Source organism: Rhinatrema bivittatum, chromosome 2 (genome assembly GCF_901001135.1).
Source record: "Rhinatrema bivittatum chromosome 2, aRhiBiv1.1, whole genome shotgun sequence".
Lineage (NCBI taxonomy): Eukaryota > Metazoa > Chordata > Amphibia > Gymnophiona > Rhinatrematidae > Rhinatrema > Rhinatrema bivittatum.
The window spans coordinates 80,514,836-80,535,844 of record NC_042616.1 but is presented as its reverse complement, the minus strand read 5'-3'; the positions used below and the strand labels follow the sequence as shown (position 1 = coordinate 80,535,844).

General features: G+C 43.7%; 1 protein-coding gene across 1 annotated transcript in view; it reads left to right on the top strand.

The window, feature by feature from the left end:
* PLCD1 (phospholipase C delta 1) overlaps positions 1-21,009 on the top strand; it is a 248,464-nt gene that overhangs the window by 177,535 nt on the left and 49,920 nt on the right. Inside the window, 3 exon segments of the mRNA XM_029588370.1 lie at positions 4,541-4,670; positions 13,424-13,655; positions 20,045-20,246. Coding sequence (XP_029444230.1) covers positions 4,541-4,670; positions 13,424-13,655; positions 20,045-20,246 — 564 coding nt within the window.

Genomic DNA, 21,009 nt, shown 5'->3' with positions numbered 1-21,009 from the left:
ATTTTAAAAAGTTCTAATTATGAGTTTTTGCCTCTACTACTACTATATTTGTATTTACCTGTAGATTTTTGAAGATTTGTCTGCAGTACTGAAAAAACCATAGATATAATGCTACACGTTATAATGCCATCATTGAATGCCACTGTAAACCCCTGCCAGGAAGGATTAGGCTTCTATTCTGTATGATACAAATGTACTTGGTTTTTTTTTTATATGAAATCACTGGAGCTTTGGTAGGTTGTGATATCTTTTAAAGGACCAATAAAAATGTAACTGTTTTTCCAAAATGTAGTTTATATAAAATAGAAATAATAATATAGAGCAAGCAATATCATAATGTAAAATACATTGCAATTAGAAAAGGTCTAGTAACATACAGTATGTAACTATTGTGACTGGCAATTGCTGAAAATGTGAACATTTGTTATTGTAGGAATGTTCATTTTCTATTTGATATAGAATGGGGCTTCTGTGTCCTATGATTCCATAGCCAGAGCAAGGGCTGCAAAATATGGCACTTGTCACAAAATTACCCGGTCCCTGCAAAATCATCAGAGGAGGATTAGCAAGGGGTTTGGATGGGGAAAGGGTGAGGGGCTACTTTTGGAGAGGATAAGATGGATCAGCTTAGGGAGAGGGGTTAGAGAGCGAATTAGCTGGGGAGGTGTGTATATGAGCAAGAGGGGATCGATGCTGTGTGCATGAGAGGGACTTGGCACCAGGGCTGATTGAGAGGGTGAGAGTGAACACCAAGGGGGGGGGGGGGGGGGTGGGGGGGATTGGTGAGAGAGGGCACTAGAAATGAGAGGAAGGGAGAGGGGGGTATGTAAGGGGGAACAGGATTGGACCTTGGGGAGGAACACTTCCTTCCCCCAGTCTTGCTACTCCCTCCCCTGACTCTGGATTCTCTCTCATAAGAACATAAGAAATTGCCATGCTGGATCAGACCAAGGGTCCATCAAACCTAGCATCCTGTTTCCAACAGAACCTGGCAATTACCCAAACACGGAGAAGATCCCATGCTACAGATGCAATTAATAGCAGTGGCTATTCCCTAAGTAAACTTGATTAATAGCAGTTAATGGACTTCTCCTCCAAGAACTTATCCAAACCTTTTTTGAACCCAGCTACACTAACTACACTAACCACATCCATTAACCATAGAGATTATGTGGTAAATAAGAAGATTAAAAAAAAAGATATAAATTATAAAGTCCTTTTATGTAACAATTTTTAATAGGATTCATCTAAAGAAAAAAGAATTTGGTATTCTGTTATAAGTTACAAAATCTGCTTTGTCGTGCCTTTCTTGGGAGAGGGACACAAAGAACAGTGCCTTGGTTAGCTCCTGCCACTTTTGGAGCTGCTTTGCTAATTTTTTGGTTCCTTGGGGTGTCCACACCACTGTTTTTGGTGTCCTTTGCCATTCTTTAGCTGCCCTGGGGTCTTCATGCACTTGTTTGTGTTGTTTTGCTTCTCCGTTGGTGTCAGGCTATTTATGACACTCTTGAATCTTCTTTGACGTCTCACGGTACCTTGGATTATTCTTGCCCCTGTTGGCGCCACTTTTCCTCATTGTTGGTGTCTTAGAATCCTGCTCCCTCTGCCACTGATACCTGCCTGTAAGTTTCATTAAACTAGGATAGAAACTCCCTGTATTAGTTACCAATAGAGGATGCATTGGAAATGAATGAAACAAATGAACTTGGGAACCAAAATGAACACAACAAATAAATAAAGGCATCTGGACCAAAATAATGAAACAAACTGATTTTTCTTCCATGCAGATCCCAAATTTAAATAAATAAATAAAACTATAGGTTGTAGAAGAAGAATATGCCGTTATGCCAGTAGTGAATGTACTTTTTAATAACTCCCACAGTCTTATTCTTCACTGTAAACCATTACAAGAATAACTCCTCGGCTAGTGTCCATTCCAGGACCCCAAAGACCACACCTCAAATAAGGGTTTAAGTTGTTATAAGTCCTCCCTAGATGTTATTCTAATCTGATGTCCAAGATTTCCTGTTGGGGGGGGGGGGGGGGGGGGGCGGGGAGGGGCAGAAGATTCGCTTCTAGGACTTGAGCATTGTTCAGTAATAAATCCCATATTACAGTCTCTTGTAAAAAGCACTAATAAAGATGCAGCACTGGGCCTGTCCTCGGATGCTGCCAATAACCTGGAGTTGCGCACAGAGGGGTAGATCTTTAAAAAATACGCAATCGCGTACTTTTGTTCGCGCACTAGGCGCGAACAAAAGTACGCTGGATTTTATAAGATACGCACGTAGCCGCGCGTATCTTATAAAATCCGGGGTCGGCGCGCGCAAGGGGGTGCACATTTGTGCAACCTGAGCGTGCCGGGCCCAGCGCGCGCTGCCTGTTCCCTCCGAGGCCGCTCCGATTTTGGAGCGGCCTCGGAGGGAACTTTCCTTCGCCCTCCCCCCACCTTCCCCACCCCCCCGGCCCTATCTAAACCTCCCCCCTACCTTTGCCGGCCGGCAGCCCCGCTCCGTCCTCCGGTCCCGGGGGCTGGTCCGGAGGCCTCAACCACGCCCCCGGGCCCACCCCCGAAACGCCGCGGCACGCCACCGAAACACTGTGTCGTTTTGGGAATGCCCCCAGACATGCCCCCTCCCGCCCTTTTTCGAAAGCCCTGGGACTTACGCGCGACGGCGGCCTATGCAAAATAGGCACGCGAGGGCCCTGCGCACGTAAATCCAGAAGGATTTATGCACGCAGAGCTTTTAAAATCCACCCCAGAATGTGGAACGGGGGAGTGGGTGCAAGGCACTCATCTGCCCAGCTCTTGAGCATCTTAGTGGGCTAGCACAGGGCCCGAGTTAATGCGGTAGAGTGGCCAGATGGCATTATCAGTACAACAGCATCACGACCAGGTGACATTCTGTGTTGGCAATTTTTTATTTATTTATTATTTTTATATACCGACCTTCATCTCAATTGAGATATCACACCGGTTTACATTCAGGTACTGTAGGTATTTCTCTATCCCTAGAGGGCTTACAATCAAAGTTTTTGTACCTGAGGCAATGTAGGGTAAAGTGACTTGCCCAAGGTCACAAGGAGTGACAGTGGGACTTGAACCTTGGTCTCCTGGTTCATAGTCCACTGCTCTAACCACTAGGCTATTCCTCCTCCCTATGTAATGTATGAAAGGAGCATGGGTGGTGATGGGGCCATGCAATCCATGGGGATAAAGGAGTCTTGGCCAAAAGGGTGGGCCAGAGGGAGGGGCCTAGGCCAGTCTGGCATGCCCATTGAGCGATATGAAGGAGCGGGAAAGACTAGGGCATATTCCTAGGGACTTGGCTAGTGAGCCATCCCTTTCGCTCTTGCTCACCTTGCTCCTACTGTCACCACATGTTGAATCTATCCCCTCCCCAATCAGTAATTCTGAAGATTAAAAAAAAAAAAAGAGAAAGAAAGAGGCATAAATTATGAACATAAGACTTGCTATACTGGGTCAGATCTCAGCTCAGATCTTTCCTATTGATATGTATGTACTATATAGATGCAAAAGACATACATAAAAAGGCAGAAATGCCAATTAGATTTGTTGATTGGATTATTTCTGTCATGTTATCTCCCATGTGCGAGATACATACCTAAAGTAAAAGTTTACATGGACTTATGGAGCCCGATATTGAAAATGTGTTTAGCTGGATACGAAGGACTTATCTGGCTATCTAGCAGTCAACTGAAAATCAGCAGCTATCTTTTAGACAGACAATTTGTGGGCGGGCAGTGGGTGGTGCTACTTAACCAGTTAACTTAACCAGATAAGTAGTGATATTCATTCTTATCCGGTTAAGTTAATCGGATATTTTAGATTAACCATAGAACTGATCTAACTTAGCTGGATTTAATTTATCTGGCTAAGTAGCATCTTGACTTCAGATATTCAGCAGCATACCATGCCGCTGAATATCCCTTGTAACTTAGCTGGATAAGTCATTTCTAGCTAAGGGGGTTATTTTCTAAACCCTTATTGTGTGCGTTAGGGCTCTAATGCACGCGATAAGGTCATATCGCAAGCGAAACGGGCCTTTTCGCATGCGATATGATGCAAATTAGGGAGGGGAGGAGGCGGGGAGGGGAGAAGTCGGGGTGGGGAGGGGCGGAGTCGGCAGTGTTTTCTCTGCCGGCGATAATGTTACTAACATTATCGTTGGCAGTAGCGTGCCGAATAACTACACCTTTTATGGTGTTGCTATTCAGTGCGAATGTCGGCAGCCTTCGCACCACAATGGTGTGAAGGCTGCGGGCTTTCGCAGGCCCGACCCCGTTTTCGCAGGACTCACCATTCTGCAAAAGAATGGTGAATCCAGGCCTTAGTTACTTCCCCAGACAGCGCTAAGTATCAACCCATGATGTTTAAGGACTGGATTCTCTACAAATGTCAAAGCAACTTTCCTTACTCATAACTGTAATGTCTATAGATCTACCATAATATTTTCTTTCCATAGCAAGACTTAAGGTGATTTTCATTTTGCTGTAATTTCCTTACATCTGGCTGTAGCTGGATTCATTCCTGCTTGCGAAAGGTTGACAAAAATAAAGATAACAAGATGAGCTTTAAAGAACTGAAGAACTTTCTAAAAGAAGTGAACATCCATGTGGATGAAAGCTATGCAAAACAGATCTTTGAGGTAAGAAGAGTTACAACAGGTTGTAATCATTCTGATGCTGGTTTGGTGCCATCTTGACATCAGTATTTTGCAGAACATTTGGAATACTGTCTTAAATAATGTTAATTCTATGCACAGGCATAATTGTGCACACTGTTAAGAAGTTTATGAAGTGATCCAGTGCCCATGCCTCCTCGTCTCCCAGTGACCAATCAAAAAGCACTGTTGACATTTGTTACAGATTAGACTTCCCTTACCTACTTGGAGGAATGGAGCTTCTTAGGAATCACTCTCTATGGACATAGGTATAGAACTGAAAACCAGGAAACCTTATGACCACTTAACCAGTTGTACCAAATGCCACTGAGGCATCAGGTTGGGCACTGACTGCAATCTAATATCTCAACCTGCTTGATTATGGGCAAGCTTTACATTTGATATAGCGGATCACAATTTGTTGGTCTACTTTTAATTCATAACAGTTTGTGAACTAGGATATTTCTAGAGAACACGGTGCTTCAGTCAGCCCAATTGCATGAAATCCAGCTGAATATTTTATTTAGCTTATAGTACTAATACAAAAAAAAATAAATCCATGAAGTATTGAAAGCAAATTCACAAGTCTACTGAATTACTTCATGTTGATTTGAAGTAATTGAATTGTTCTAATATGTTAGGGGTACAAGATTAATCTATGCTTAAGACTATGGGCTAAGAAGTTAATTTTCAAAGACGTAAGCACCTATTATACTTGTAAAAAAACAGTTAGCCTGCCTAAGTCAGCCATATCTGGGTAAGTGGATTATTAGCCATCTGTAAATGTGTGCTTACATGCATGACACATTTTCAGCTATACAGAAAAGAAACATTCCCAGGGGCATTTTGGAAGCATGTTTGAACATTTTGGGCCAGATTTTATAACATGTGCGCAGGCGTAGATTTGTGCGCGCAACCCGGCGTGCACAAATCTACGCCTGATTTTATAACATGCGCGTACAGCCGCGCGCATGTTGCGCACATGTTATAAAATCCGGGGTCGGTGCTTGCAAGGGGGTGCACCCTTGTGCACCTTGCACATGCCGAGCCTATGGGGAGCCCCAATGGCGTTCCCCATTACCTCCACCCCCCACCTTCCCCTATCTAACCCGCCCCCCAGCCCTACCTAAATCCCCCCTACCTTTTTTTCTTTATTTACGCCTGCCTCTGGGCAGGTGTAGGTTGCGCGCGCCGGCACAACCGCTGTGCCGGAGGCCTTGGTCCCGCCCCCGGGCTACCCACTCCCCGCCCATTTTTTCAAGCCCTGGGACGTACGCTCGTCCCGGGGCTTGTGCGCGTCGCCGAGCCTATGCAAAATAGGCTCGGCGCGCGCAGGAGGCTTTTAAAAGGGTTACGCGCGTAACCCTTTTAAAATCCGCCCCTTTGTATGTACTTTGAATTTTTAAAATAAATACTTGTGTTGTAGGCATTCCGCTAACATGAATGCTTTATGCCAATGTGCATGGGTATGATGCATTTTTAGCTGCAATAACCTGATAGTCAAACAAAATATATGGAGTTATGATGTATTTAAAATCTGACTTATTATGTGTGGCCTTATGTGGTACTTTTGCTATTAGGCGTCCTATTGAAAAAGTAACCTTTTTATGGAGATATGTGCATTCTCACCAAATGGCACAAATGTTTGTTTTCACTTATAAAAAATCTGAAGAGTGGCAAGAAGTCCTTTTCTAGAGAAATGTATGTGCTAGGAAGGATTAAGCAATGTTGTACCTGGATACAAAATAAAGCCTTTGTAAGTACTGTAGGGCAGGCTGTAATGAGCAGATCCGATCTTTTGGAGGCCAGTATACGAAAGTGCGCTAATGTTTTCACAAGTGGTAATACACAATAAAATGGATCTGCATTAACCGTACATAATGCTTGTTAACTTGAGTGTTTTAATGTAAACACCTATGCTAATAAAGTAATGAGATGCAAAACTATGCGAAACATTAACTATTAGCACACAGAATAATAATGCATGTTAAAATGCACAACACTGATCCCAGACTAGGGATATGCATTCGTTTTTAAACAAAATGAAAAATGCGATGAAACACCTGTGTTTTGTTTTATTTAAAAACAATCACTACCAAAACCAGAAAGCCCAAAGACCCATCAAAAAAATCACAATAACTGAAACACACAGATGGGTGACCTACAAAATTAATAATACACTATGGGGTAGATTTTCAAAGGGGTACGCGCGTAAGATATGCGCGTACCCCCGAAAACCTACCCCAAACCCCCCCTGTGCGCGCCAAGCCTATTTTGCATAGGCTCGGCGGCGCGCACAAGCCCCGGGACGCACGTAAGTCCCGGGACTTGCATGGAGGGGCGTGTCAAGGGGGCGTACCAGGAGTGACGCGGTGTTTCGGGGGCGTGTCCGGAGTGACACGGCGTTTCATGGGCGTGTCCGGGGGCGTGGTTCCGGCCCGGGCGCGTGTCAGTGGCCCCTGGACCAGCCCCCGGACCGGAACATGAAGTGTGGTAGCTGGCCCGGCACGCGCAAAGTTACGCCTGCTTCCAGCAGGCGTAACTTTCGGGATAGAGGTAGGGAGGAGGTTTAGATAGGGCCGGGGGGGGGGGGGGGTGGGTTAGGTAGGGGAAGGTGGGGGGAGGGCGAAGGAAAGTTCCCTCCGAGGCCGCTCCAATTTCGGAGCGGTCTCGGAGGGAACGGAGGTAGGCTGCGCGGCTCGGCACGCACAGGCTGCCGATTTTGGGCAGCCTTGCGCGCGCCGACCCCGGATTTTAATGGATGCTACGCACGTATCTATTGAAATCCCGCATACTCTTGTTCGCGCCTGGTGCGCGAACAAAAGTATGCATGTGCGCAGATTTATAAAATCTGCCTCCCCGTGTAATAACATGCCTCAGAACAACTACATAGCAAAGAAAACATATCAAATGAACTTGACTTAAGAGTGTTAATAGCCTGAATTAACTTCATCCAGCATATTAAAGGTTAAAGCTTTACCCTGAGTATTTGGTATTTCCTCATGGTGCTGCTCTGTAATGCTTCACAGTAAGGACAGTGCATTATAACTAAAAGATCTGCAAAACTTTAGATGTGATTTAGTATGCCAATGTCTTAAAGTATGTTAAAATCAACTGTCAATATGCCTTAATTAGCTTACATTAACGACTCATGTTAATGACCTGCAAATGAATTTTGCATTAATTTACTCTTGCTAAAGTTAGCACATTACATGGACATTATCACACAAAACTTTACTGACAGTGATCTGACAGTGAACAAAGCTCTAAGAGCAATCCATTCCAGTTTACGGGGACCACATAGACTTTCTCCCCTTGGGGCCAGGTAACAGAAGCTACATCTATAGAAAATACTTAGAAATCACACTCCTGGGCTGTGTTCCTATGTTTTTGAGCGATTCATGGAAGTTGTGTGCCCTCAGTTCTAAGGCAATGACAGAGAAGCCATTTGACCCTTACAGGCTGTGACCCTGAATACAAAACCCCAAACCTCTGCGGTGCATTTCTTAGATCTAGGAACATGGTAACACATACACCTATGCCTCAGTAGACAAGTTTCTTCACAGACTAGACCAAGGGTTGCCACTGCCATGAATGGTGTAAGCTGGAACCTCACCCTTTCTGTATAACTGAAAGATAATATCTTCAGCTCATTCAGCAATCATAGCATTTCTTTATCACTTGGTAACTAGATTTCAGTGTTCACATTAGCAGGCTTTTCCTATGGAAATCTAGTATTTAGTGTTGTAGACCTTGAGTATGTATGGACCTACTTTCTCAATGCTCTCACAACCAACATGGAAATTTGATAATGTTACACCTGAAGCTGATGCTCTGATGTGCACGCTTGTGCTTTCATTTCTGTATTTCTCAATGTTTTTCTAGCCTGATAATATTTTAATACTAATTTGAAAAAAAATGAGGGGATCCACTTAATTTATCTTTAGTAATCAATAACACTTACTAAATTAATGAAGATATGGCATTAAAGACAAATCTCAGCAATAATTTTCATTGAGAAATGAACATGTCATCATTTGCCTGTCCTCAAGTCCAACAAATAAAAATTTTAACTTTTTTTGAGTGCACAATAATCTTCTTTGTTTTACAGTCTTTAAGCCCAACATGTAAAGTTTTGGATGCACAATAAGTTTCAAAACAGTTACTTCCCCATGAGCAATAATAACTCAATCTAACATCCAGAAGTAACCTTCAAAAATATCCCTTCTTCATAACAGATATCACTCAATGTGAAACCATAATGCTGCTTAAATTCCAAAAGTACTTAGCTTATAATTGAGTAGCCATTTAATACCAATGGGGCCATAAAAGATATTTTATTTCTCAAGAGGCCATTAGCTAGCTCAAACTCTTTCACACAATCTCTTTCCCCAGGGTCTAGTTCTTTTACTGAAGGGGAGGAGGATGACTCCTCCAGGGCTCTAGGAGGCAGGGGTAACACTCTCATTTTCCCTGGGACAGGTATGCTTGTTTCTGTTTGTAACCTGGGCACCTTTCTGAGTTACCAGTAAGCCTATATAGTGGTGCAGTCAGAGAGAAGTAATTAGGGGGAGGATCCATTCAGTGGCAGCCCTCCCTGCTAGAGGCTGTTTAGCAGAGCTCTACAAAGGGCTCCGAGGGCAGTCTAAGTTGGAAGTTAGAGAGAGAGGTTGATGTTTTTTCTAAGTTAATGTTTGTTCTATCTGGAGCCTTGGAAATCCTCTAAAACCCTCCATAGTGGGTTTGAACTTCACTCCTATACTCTCCAACCGAGGGACAGAGTGTTTTGTCCAGGGACTGAGTTGAATTTTGGACTTTTGAGTATTAGGTGCTCTGCTGAAGGCCTGGGCCTTTCTGAGGCTCAGGGATTGGGGAACCTGAGTCGAAGATGCCCAGGTTTAGGGAAGACCTGCCCCTGAAGTAGTAGGGAGTGAAGAAATTATATTTTATGAGATCTGGGAGGAAGGATTTTCTGCCCCTCTTCCTACCCTTCGGTGGACCTGCAGTTCCATCCAAGATCCCTTCCACCCGGGATCCACATCCAGAAAAGAGGACTTCTAACTGAGTAAGAAAATCATCTGAAAAAGGAGAGGACGCCCACTCGGAGTCTTCAGTAAACCCTGGGGAGATGGAGACATTATTCATAATATCATGGCGATATTAAGTCGGAGGCCCCCAAAGTTAAAAAAAGTAAAAAACTAAAAAAAAAATTTTTTTTAAATGGGCCCGTGGCTCACGGGTTGAAAACTGGAGGCTCAATTTTGCCAGCGTCTGGTTTCCGAACCTGTGGCTGTCAGCGGGCTAGAGAACAGACGCCAGCAAAATAGAGCGTGGGCTGTCAAACCCGCTGACAGCTGCCCTGTCCAAAAAGAGGCGCTAGGGATGCGCTAGTGTCCCTAGCGCCTCTTTTTGCTGCGGACCCTAATTTAAATAAATTAATTTACTGTATCACGCACGCAGGAGAGTGTCCTGTGCGCTCGCCCGCTCTCCCGCGATTTTTACTGTATCGGCCCGTTAGCTTAATTAATAGCAGGTAATGGACTTCTCCTCCAAGAAGTTATCCAATCCTTTTTTAAACACAGCTACACTAACTGCACTAACCTCATCTTCTGGCAACAAATTCCAGAGTTTAATTGTGCACTGAGTGAAAAAGAACTTTCTCCAATTAGTTTTAAATGTGCCACATGCTAACTTCATGGAGTACCCCCTAGTCTTTCTATTATACAAAAGAGTAAATAACTGATTCACATCTACCCGTTCTAGACCTCTCATGAGGAAATAATAGTCAGTCACTGTCCAAATTGTAAAGTTAGCCAAGTAAACGTATTCAGCTAATTTTGGAGGAATGTTCAGTAGAGCAACAACGCTATTGAATATAACTGGCTATCTTAAAGATAGCCAGTTAAGTTTATGGCTGAGACCCTGGCTATCTTTAGGGCTACTCTATAGCACAATTAAAGTTAGCTGGATAAGCTATCTGGCTAATTTAACTCTGCCCTAGAATGCCCCTATATAATCTGGCAAAACTTTAGCCAGATAAGTGGGGGAAAATTCAAACGTTGGCATTTAGCCAGATAACTCACTAGTTATTTGGCTAAATACCACAGAATATTGATCCCTGTGAATGGAAACTGCAAGGTCAATCCAATTTGTCCATAAAATCAAGATTAACTGAGGAGTTATGCCTGGAAATCTCTTTCAGTTCTGTTCCTTATTATTCATTCCCTATTATTTCTGCTTGCAGCACCTGGAAATTAGAAGTTTTGAGAAGACCTTTACTACTGCAGGCTCTAGAATTCATTCATTTGGGCTTATCTTCCAGTTCCTTGAAGTGTTTCTCAGCCTGTATGGGTAAAACTACCCCCCAAATCCTAGGCCACCACCAAAACCTCACCCCGAGTTACTAGTTGTGCTCCTCTTACAGTGGAATAAAAAGTTGACTAATATGTGCAGCTCCCCATAGGTGCTCTCTTTCTCTCTCTTTCTCACCTCATTTTCATAAACTCCATCCAAACTCCTCCCTTTTGACTAAATTTTTAGAATTTGCTTGCGCAAGTCGCCATGCATTATTTATCGCACGTGTCATGGCGATATCATGGGCATTAAGGCCCTAACGCCCGTGATAAGGCCCTAACGCAATTTGATAAATGACCCTATTAGCTTGTTAAAGTTTTTGAGAATTCTAAATGCTAACATTTTTGAACTGTGTTAATTAAAGTTTCTTCAATTTTATATTTGCTTTGATTGTAATGAAATATTAAATAATTAATTTTGTATATCCCATGCTCCTATTAAATTGTCTAAATATAAGTATCTTAACTATGGTAAATACCACTAAATATCACTGTATATTCATTCTCTATCTAGCATAGCTAATGTGTGACTTGGATGAGTGTGAAGGACTTTTATTGCATAGGTAGCATCACTACAATCATTACTACACAGATAATGTAGTGGCATACTTTGAGAAGGTAATCTATATTACAGTTTGGTATGGCATATTATATCATGGTTTAATATGCAGTGCTGACCCTAGAAAGTGTGCATGATCTGAGGCAAATCAGCCAGTGCTGTGACCCCTTTAAATGTTTTAAATGTGATATTTGTGTCTTTCTCTCCTCTCTTATCATAGTGGTACAACGCACCCCGAGGTGCCAGTCCTGGGGCAGTTGTGCCAATATGCATCCCCTCCTCCCACCACCAAGGACGGCCATGCTGGTTTGGTATGGAATAGTAAGGTTCAGCATGATTTTGTGTGTTGTAGGTGATAAAAGCATTTCACAGAAATAATCTAAAATCTATTTATTTACAAATATTTCTATACCGCATGCTCTAAATAGATTGCAGCGGTTACAAAATAACTTTCATAATAAAAAGTTGTTTCCTAAGAAACTCATAACTTAACATCATAAGTTACACAAACGTAACAATATAAGGGTGCCATTATTGCTGTGAGATAAAAGTGCCATTTTTAAAACGTTAGGCGTTCTAAACGTCCTATTATGTAACTTTTCAGATTCCTGCTTAAAAAGCCAGGTCTTTAAATTTTTTTAAAATACAGTAGTATCAGAAATGGCCCTTATTTGTTTGGGCATGGAATTCCATAATGCTGAGCCCTCAATGGAGAAAGAACATTCTTTGACCTCACCAACATGTGCCTGCCAAATTGATGGGACTTCCGTCAAACCCTTACTTTACCTCTCCAAGCTGAGGTGAAGGATTTGGGGGAAGTGTTGGACACAAAGCTCTCTTTTAAGCCCCCGGTAAAAAAAAATGTGTTGAAATCAGTTTATTTTAAGCTAAGAGTTATACCATGATTGCGTTATGTCTTGGACAAAAATGGTTTCAGGGCAGTAGTCCAGAGTTTGGTGCTCTCAATGCTTGATTATTGTAATATATTGTATAATGGTTTATTTTTGAAAATATTGGATGTGTTATAAATTATCCAGGACTTCACAACCAGACCGTTAGAGAGAGTCCCTTTGCGAGCCCATATTACACCCATTTTGGCGAGCCTTCATTGGCTACCTATTTTACAGAGAATAAAATGTAAATGCTTTATGATGGTATTTAAAGCCTGTCAAATTGGTGGTCCTAAATATCTTGGAGAACTATTAATTCCTTATAAGCCTAGAAGGTCATTACATTCATTGGACCAAGATTTATTAATTGTTCCTATTGTCAAGACCTGTCAATTATCCAGCACTCGGAAAAAGGCATTTTCTGCCCTTGGTCCAACCCTTTGGAACAGTCTTCTAAGTCATCTGAAAGAGGAAACTGATATAAGGAAATTCCGTGAAAGTCTTAAAGCTCTACTGTTTTAAGAAGCTTTCCAGGTTTAATTGATGCTAACATCTCTTTTGTGATCTCATAGAAGTGCACGTCAGAGATTTTTGGCTTGTTTTTTAGTTATTGTTTTAATGTGTTATTAAGTTTTAAATGTCATATTTGTTTTATATCCTGTTTTGAATGTGTTATTTTGTGATCTGCATCGGACAGCTATACTGAGACATTGTGGAATATAAGTTTTATAAATAAAATTTGAGATCTTAATGTTCTGGTTGGAAAGTTTATTTGCAAAGCGGCACCCAACCAGGGTACATTATCATGGTTAATGTGATGTCCTTGCCATGATCTATGAGAGAAATAATGTTACTAATCCATTGTGGTTTTTGTCGGTTTAGGCCTGGTATACATTGTCATTTAATTAATAGATGTTGCTTTGGTCATATTTCCAGAAATGTGATAGATCGAAAACACAATCACTAGAAGATGATGAGATTGAAGAGTTTTACAAATTACTGACTGAGAGAGAGGAGATAGATGTCATATTTTCAGCATTTGAAAGTGGTGATGGAGTTATGACTGTAGATAACCTTGTGAGGTTTCTAAAAGAAGAACAGCGGGAAGAAGATATTAACTCTGAATTTGCAGTTTCTCTCATTGAGAAATACGAACCAAGTGATGCAGGTAAATGCTTGACACCGACTGACAGTGTGTCAACCCTCAAAATGTTTTCTGTTGTTTTCTTCTTTTCTGGCTGCTCATGTTTCCCTCTGTAATCTTTCCTGCTGCTTCTTTGTTCCTAGGGTCATCAATTTGTCAATGTGCTGTCATATTTTAGATGTACTATCTCAGGACTTACTGTGCTGGGGTGAGATTTTCTACCTGCAGGGAAGAGCCCTGCAGGTTCCCATCGCCAGCAGGCGGACCCAGGTGAAGCAGAGACCAGTCTGGGGCTTTATCTTTATCAGCCCATGTTACCCTCGGCTTGAGCTTTTGGGTGCCGGGGCCGGCAGGAATGCTGCTAACTAGGGATGAGGTCCAAGGCCAGTCTATGGTCAAGAGCAGGCGGTAATCAGGGATATCAAGAATCCAGGCAAGGGTCAGTGGCAGGCAGCGATAAGACATAGCGAGAGTCCAGTCTTGAATTGGAGTGCTGGCCTCCTTCGGGCCTCGGCAGTTTTCTTGGCTCATGTGGCAGCCTTTTCAATTAATTAGTTGATTTGTTCCCACAGGTCATGTAATCCTTGTGCCGGAAGTTGGGCCATTGGTGAAGGGACTGTCACGGGAAGCAGGGGTTGACTCCCATAAACAAGCTGGAAAGGAGAAGAACCAGTAGTAGCATTAACATGGTTGCTGTGGGAGAATTTTACCCAGGGCAGGAGGGTAGCCCAATTGTCCTGGCATTGGTTGACATAGGAGCAAAGGAATATTTTAAGAGTTTGGTTAGTATGCTCCCCTTGCCAATTGTCCTGCGGGTGGTTGGCCATTGTGCAGTCAAGTGTAACACCAAATTTCTTGCAGAGGGAGCACCAATACTGGGCGGAGAACCAAACTCCTCTATCTGATCGAATGTGTTTCGGTAAGCCATGCAAGTGGAAGACATGGAGGGTGTCAATTCTAGGGCAGAAGGAAGACCGGGCAATGGAACAAAGTTTGCCATCTTGAAGAAATGATCCTTTACCACCCATATTGTGTTAAAGAGAGGGAGGTCCACAATAAAATCCATGGACAAGTGGGTCCAGGGTTCCCTGGGGCTGGCAATGGCTGTAACAACCCCCATGGACAGCCATGCAAGGTTTTTTGCTGTGCGCAGGTAGGACATGAGTTGACATAGGCTTAACATTGTTAGGATCTGTGGGTTAGTGGGCCCTTGGCCCAAGGTGAGAGCTGCCGCTACCCAGGGGGAAGGAACTCCCACTGGGGCTCACCGACGGGAGGCGAGGTCTGTACCGCAGAAGGCACAGCCTAGGGAGAGAGTATGAAGAAAGATAGGCTGGGATGCGGGTGCAAGTACAGAGCAAGTCTCACTGAGGAGAAGTGCAAAGCATGCCCAGAGAGGAGTGAGTACGAGGCACGTGGACAGTAAGATGAATCAAAGCGTGGCCCCAAGGAGCAGGGAGCGCAGCACAGTCACAGACGTAAAGGCAGTGGTCCACAGAGTGGGGTACACCAATATAGAGTCTCACGGGTAGAATAGTTCCTGGAGCAACCCTGAGGAGCAGGGGTGATGGCAGACAGCGTCTGAGGCGCAAGGCTCTCCGAGGAGCGGATAGCCAGACAGGAGCAGGGCCCTCGAGGAGCGGGTAACCAAGAGTGTCTCACGCCAGGAAGCAGGAATCAGGAACCAGTGTCCGTAGAGAGATCAGCAGGATTCAGCAAGGAAGGGAAGTCTTTGCCAAGACAGTCTGTGAAGAGCAGGGGAGGAACTAAATAGTCCCCCAGAAGTGATGTCATCAAACGGGGCTGGCCCAGGGTTCCTGCCCTGGTCCCTTTAAATAACATCCTGGTGGTGCGCATCTAAGGAGACCCAAGGGTGGAGCATGGAATGGTGGCAGCGTCCCTGCTGCGAATCGAGGCTCCTCGTCAGCGGGTAGGGCCGCAAAGAGGAGAGACGTGCTGCGGGCACTTCCTCTGACCCGCAGCAGAGCCAGAAGCTGCCCCCGGCAGGAAGGTGAGCGAGGTCGGCTGCGGGGTCCTTGGCCGACCGGCGTAACAAACATCCTGCTTCATTTAAGGCCACCAGTAGTGCCGTTGAAGCAATTTGAGAGTTTGTCTGTCCAGGGTGTCCTGCTATTTGGGAGTCATAGACCCATTTTAACATATTTTTACACAATCTGGAAGGCACTACAGTCTTCCCTGGAGGGATGGTACGGCTCTGGCCAGGAGTATCTTAGCGGGATTGATGACACAGTATATCTTGGAGCTTCCGGGATGTCCTTGATCTGAAAAGAATAAGAGAGAGTGTTTGCTTGTTGATATTTTAGTGCAGAGCGGTATTGCAGCTGAAAATGAAAATGGACAAAGAATAAGGACCAGCGGGTCTGACTAGGGTTGAGCTGCTGGGCTTGATGAATCTTGATTCAAGGTTCTTGTGGTCCATGTATATGTTGATGCAGTGAGCCCCCTCAAGCAAATGTCGCCGATCTCCAATACTGTAGTTGCGCTCGGCTGAGGAGAATTTCTTGGAGAAAAAGAAACATGGACAAAGAGCACCTTCAGAGCTGTGTTGGCCATGTGGGGTCTGGGTGGCATAGACAGGGTCTGTAGGAAAAGGCATCTTTTAGTTTCCAAAAAGCCTCAGTAGCCTCTGGTGGACAATCCTCGCAGACATACAGCAAATCACGGAAGATTTTGTTGACCATTTTCTTAAAGACCAAAGGGCGTTGCAAAGCCCAAAGAGTATTACCAAATACTTGTGGTGCTCATCACATGTGTTAAAGGCATTTTTCCATTCATCCCCAGCCTTGATGCGAACAAGGTTATATGGGCCCGGAGGTCCAGACTCATCAATATCTTGGTGCCCTGCAGGCGATCAAAGAGCTCAGTTATTAGTGGCAGGGGTATCTTTTTGGTAATAGCATTTGTCCTTTTTGGTAATAGCATTTGGACTGTGGTAATTTATGCATGGTCTGAGATCCGTCTTTCTTTGCAATGAAAAAGAATCCGGCTTACGCTGGGCAAGAGGATGACTGGATGAATCCATGGTCCAGATTTTCTTGAATGTAAGCTGACATGGCAAGTGTTTCAGGCGAAGATATAGGGTAGACCACAACCCATGGGGGCATAGATCCAGGAATGAGCTTGATGCCTCAGTCATATGGGCAATGAAGTTGTAGGGTCTTGGTGTTCTTCTTAGAGAAGACATCTTTGTAGTCCGCACATTGGGATAGAAGTCCCTGAAATGTGGAAGCCATGGTCACTGGGTGAGACAGTCCCACAGATACTAAGCAGGAGTCTATACATCCATGCCCCCAGTGAGCAACCTCCAAGATGGACCAATCAAACTGAGGTTGATGTTGGAGCCATGGCAGGCCTAATATCATGGGATTAACAGCTTTAGGAAGGGCATGGAAGCTGATTTTTTTCTGTGTGCGAGAGACCCATGCAAAAAGTTAGAGGTACAGTGGTCTGGGTAATCTGTCCCAGGAGTGGGTCCCCGTAGACCGAGGATATTATAAGCAGAGGGAACAATGGACAGTGGATATTTGTGGATGGTGGACCAGGTTCGCAGAATGAAGTTCCCTCAGACCTGGAATCCATGAAGGCCTGGGTGGAGAAGTAAGTCGGGCCCTGTTCCAGAGTATCCGGTAGTAGAAGTTGGGGAGCAGGGACAGCAAGGCCTAGGGTCAACTCCCCAAGCGACCCTAGGCGTTTAAGTTTCTTGATCTCTCAGGCAGTGAGGTAAGAGGTGGCCCCGAATCACACAGTAGAGGCAGAGGCCTTGTTGTTTGTGACAGAGCCTCTCCTCGGGGGCAGGCAGCAGCACCCCAATTTCATCAGTTCTTCCAGTGTTGGAGAGGCCAAGGGTGAGGTATTAATGTGCAAGAGCAGGCACATTAATACCTCACCCTTGGCCTCTCCAACATGGTGCCAAGATGATGCTTCTGCATGCCAGATGGAGCTCTCAGGCCCTTTCCTGCAGATGCCAGTCTATCTTGGCAGTTAGGGCAATGAGAGCCTCTGACGAATTGGGGAGCTCCTGTGCGATGAGCTCATCTTTAATTTTCCCCGAGAGGCCTTCTAGGAAGCTGGCAACTAAGCTATCCTCTCGCCAATTAAGTTCGAAGGCCAGGGTTCTGAACTCCACGGCATATTCGCCCAAGGTGCAGGAGTCCTGGTATTTATTTATTTATTATTTATTTAAGGATTTTTATAAACTGGGGTCCGTAAGAAACATCACCTCGGTTTACATTCAAACATTAATTCAGCATAGAGCTTTACAATATAAAATAATAACTACATGAATATAATATAATATGTATAATATAATATAATAATAATAATAATAATATAATATAATATAATAATATAATATAATATAATGTATAATATAATATAATATGGTAGAGAAGTAAATCAAAGATTGTTGAGGCTGCTCAACCTGGCTCCTCAATGATGGAGCAGAATTGTTCTAGGAACCATTGGAAGTTGAAGAAGATGGGGTCCCCTTGCTCCCAGAGAGGGGAGGCCCAGGCTAGAGCTTGCCCTATCCAGCAGAGAGAGGATATAGGTTGTCTTGGCTTGGTCGTCAGGGAACAGAGGAGTCTGTAGCTGGAAGTGCATTCTGCACTGGCTGAGGAACCCCCTACACCACTTGGGATCCCCTGCAAACTGAAGCGGAGTTGGGAGCTGTAGAAAAGGCCAACTGGGCACTGGTGGTGGTGTGGTGGGGGCACTGGTACAGGCAGTGGTGGTGCAGAAGATAAAGTCATGGCGTGCAAGCGAGTAGTGAAGCGATCCATGGCCACCATGAGGAGATCCAAGGCACCCTGTTGATTCTGCAGCCTCAGAACTATCCTGGGGATGGCTTGGGGTGAGATCAAGTCCACCAAGTCCATGACCTTAGCAAACTATTGTGTCTGTGGACCCTTGGGCTGGTGTGAGATTGGCTCTACCTGCTAGAGATGTATTTCCCACGATTCGGGCCTTTGAAATTCGGGGAACCCGCATTTTGGATTAGTGCGTACTAACCCGAAAACTGAATTTTCCTGAAATTTCAGGGAAAATTTGGTTCGGTTTTCGGGTTCCCCGAACCAGGACGAATTAGGCAATTTAATTGAAATTGCCTAATTCGTCCTAAACGATTGTACGTCCCTACTACCTGCAGGGAGGAGCCCTGCAGGTTCCCACTGCCAGCAGGCAGACCCAGGCAAAGCAGAGACCGGCCTGGAGCTTCACCTTTACCAGCCGACATACAATTTACCATTCCTGTAAATATTTAAACATAGCTAGTATGAATGTTTGAATGCTGCCAAAGTGCTATGATTTATAATTGCTGAAAGCTTCAATATGAATTGTAGAAGTGCGTTGGATGAATATCAATTCTATACCAAGCAAATCCCATGGGACAATTCCAAATGTTGTATCAAGCAGATCCACGTAGCCATATTCATTCCAAATTCATTATGATTTCTTACAGTTCATATATAGGCAACTTTCATTCAGAACTCTCATAAAAAAACTTTATTTTGCTAACCTTAGTTACAGAATTCATGTGTGCAACAGGTTATTACATTCTTGCAATATTGTAGTGTGAATTAGTAACAATTTGTTGATCAAAAGATACATTATTATTTATATGTATGTAGTTGTAGTGTCTTTTGAGTAAGATATGTGATATGTATATATATTTATTTTAAGCAAAGATATATGTTTGACAATGGGTAGAGGATAGATATCCTGTTTGTATTACATAGCTTTGTCTTGGGAGGGGGGGGGGGGGGTTGTCTTTGTAATTTTTAAAAGTTTGCAAATGTTGATTAAAGATAATTGTAATATATCTTGAATATACTGTATGATTCCTTCATATTTTGAATGATTTTGTATTTGGAATCTTGTCTAATCTACCTTTGTTTGCTTGTGCCCTTGGAGACTGTGCCACGTCAAAGAAAAGGGTTACACCAGGGTTGATCCAAATAAATTGGGGGCATTCTGGGTGCGTTTTGGGGTAAGCCAAGTATAGCCAGATAAGTTACCTTGAGAAATCTAATATTCTGAGTTATTTGAATAAAGTTATCCAGGTAAACTTATTTTGAATTTGTTTGAGTGGCACCACTGAATATCCAGTGTCAGTCACCCGGGTAAGTTTATCCAGGCAACTTAATCAGACAGCCCACAGCTGAATATTGACTTCGGGGTGACCAAGTCCTTTGCAAGTCAGCAGGGTGCATTAGAACTCAAGCCCTTAGCGTGTTCATAGGAGAACCGGGAGACTCAGTGGAAGCTTGCAGACTCTGAGCATTTGTGAACTGTTTGATCGTTACGTTTAAGCCCAGTGCAAATATATTCTTCTTTCCCCTCATTCAATTGTGATGAAGTTAAAAAAAGGCTACTTTATATATCTTCTTTTCCAGCCAAAAAACAAAATGAGATGACTAAAGATGGGTTCCTGATATATTTGCTTTCTGACACTGGGAATGTATTCAACTCAGCGCACAGAAAAGTTTACCAGGACATGTCTCAGCCTCTCAGTCACTACTTAATTTCATCTTCACACAATACCTACCTGCTGGAAGACCAGCTGAGAGGGCCAAGCAGCACTGAGGCATACATAAGGTAAGGAGGACTGTGCTGTACCGATTCCTGAACTGTGACAAAGGAAACACTCAGCATCTCTTCTCTTTATATAGGTTTCATACATTACTTGTGCAGTGTTCCTGATTTATAAGTTAGATTTGGCTGGAATGCTTCGTTTTGTCATACATTTTTTTTCCAAGGTATTACATATTCTCAGGGAATGTTTTGCTCACTGAATAATTACAAAAGGTTTACAGCAGCCTTTGAAACATGACCCATGAATTAAGACAACCTGATGGCTTGCTCTGAACATAATTAAAACAAGTCAAACTGCAAAAAGAATTTCTTAAGAATTTTGCTAAGCAGTAATATTCAATGTCTACTGCCTGGACCTCGTGTGATTTTACAGGGCTCTAGCTCTGCAGTGTGGCATTATAAATGCATTACAATAGAATCAAATGGCGCTGAGACATACATGAATGCTTTAAGAAGAATGAGCATTGTCTGAATGTGACTTGCTTCTAATGGGGCTGACTGAGGTGGCTATGTACTAACCCTTTGTTAGAGCATTCATATTAAAGGGGTTTAATGTCAGGCTTAGATTTGTCAATTGGCACACTAGGCCTGTGCCTAGGGTTGGCAAAAATTGGTGGGGGGGGGGGGGGGGGGGGGGGGGGGGTGGAACGGACAGACTGGGGCAGTAGCTGTGCTGAATCTCACTCAGCATAGTTGATCCAGCCCTGCCCCTCCAGACAACATTCAGGGAACAGGAGAGGAAAGGGAGCAAATCTTCAACAGACAG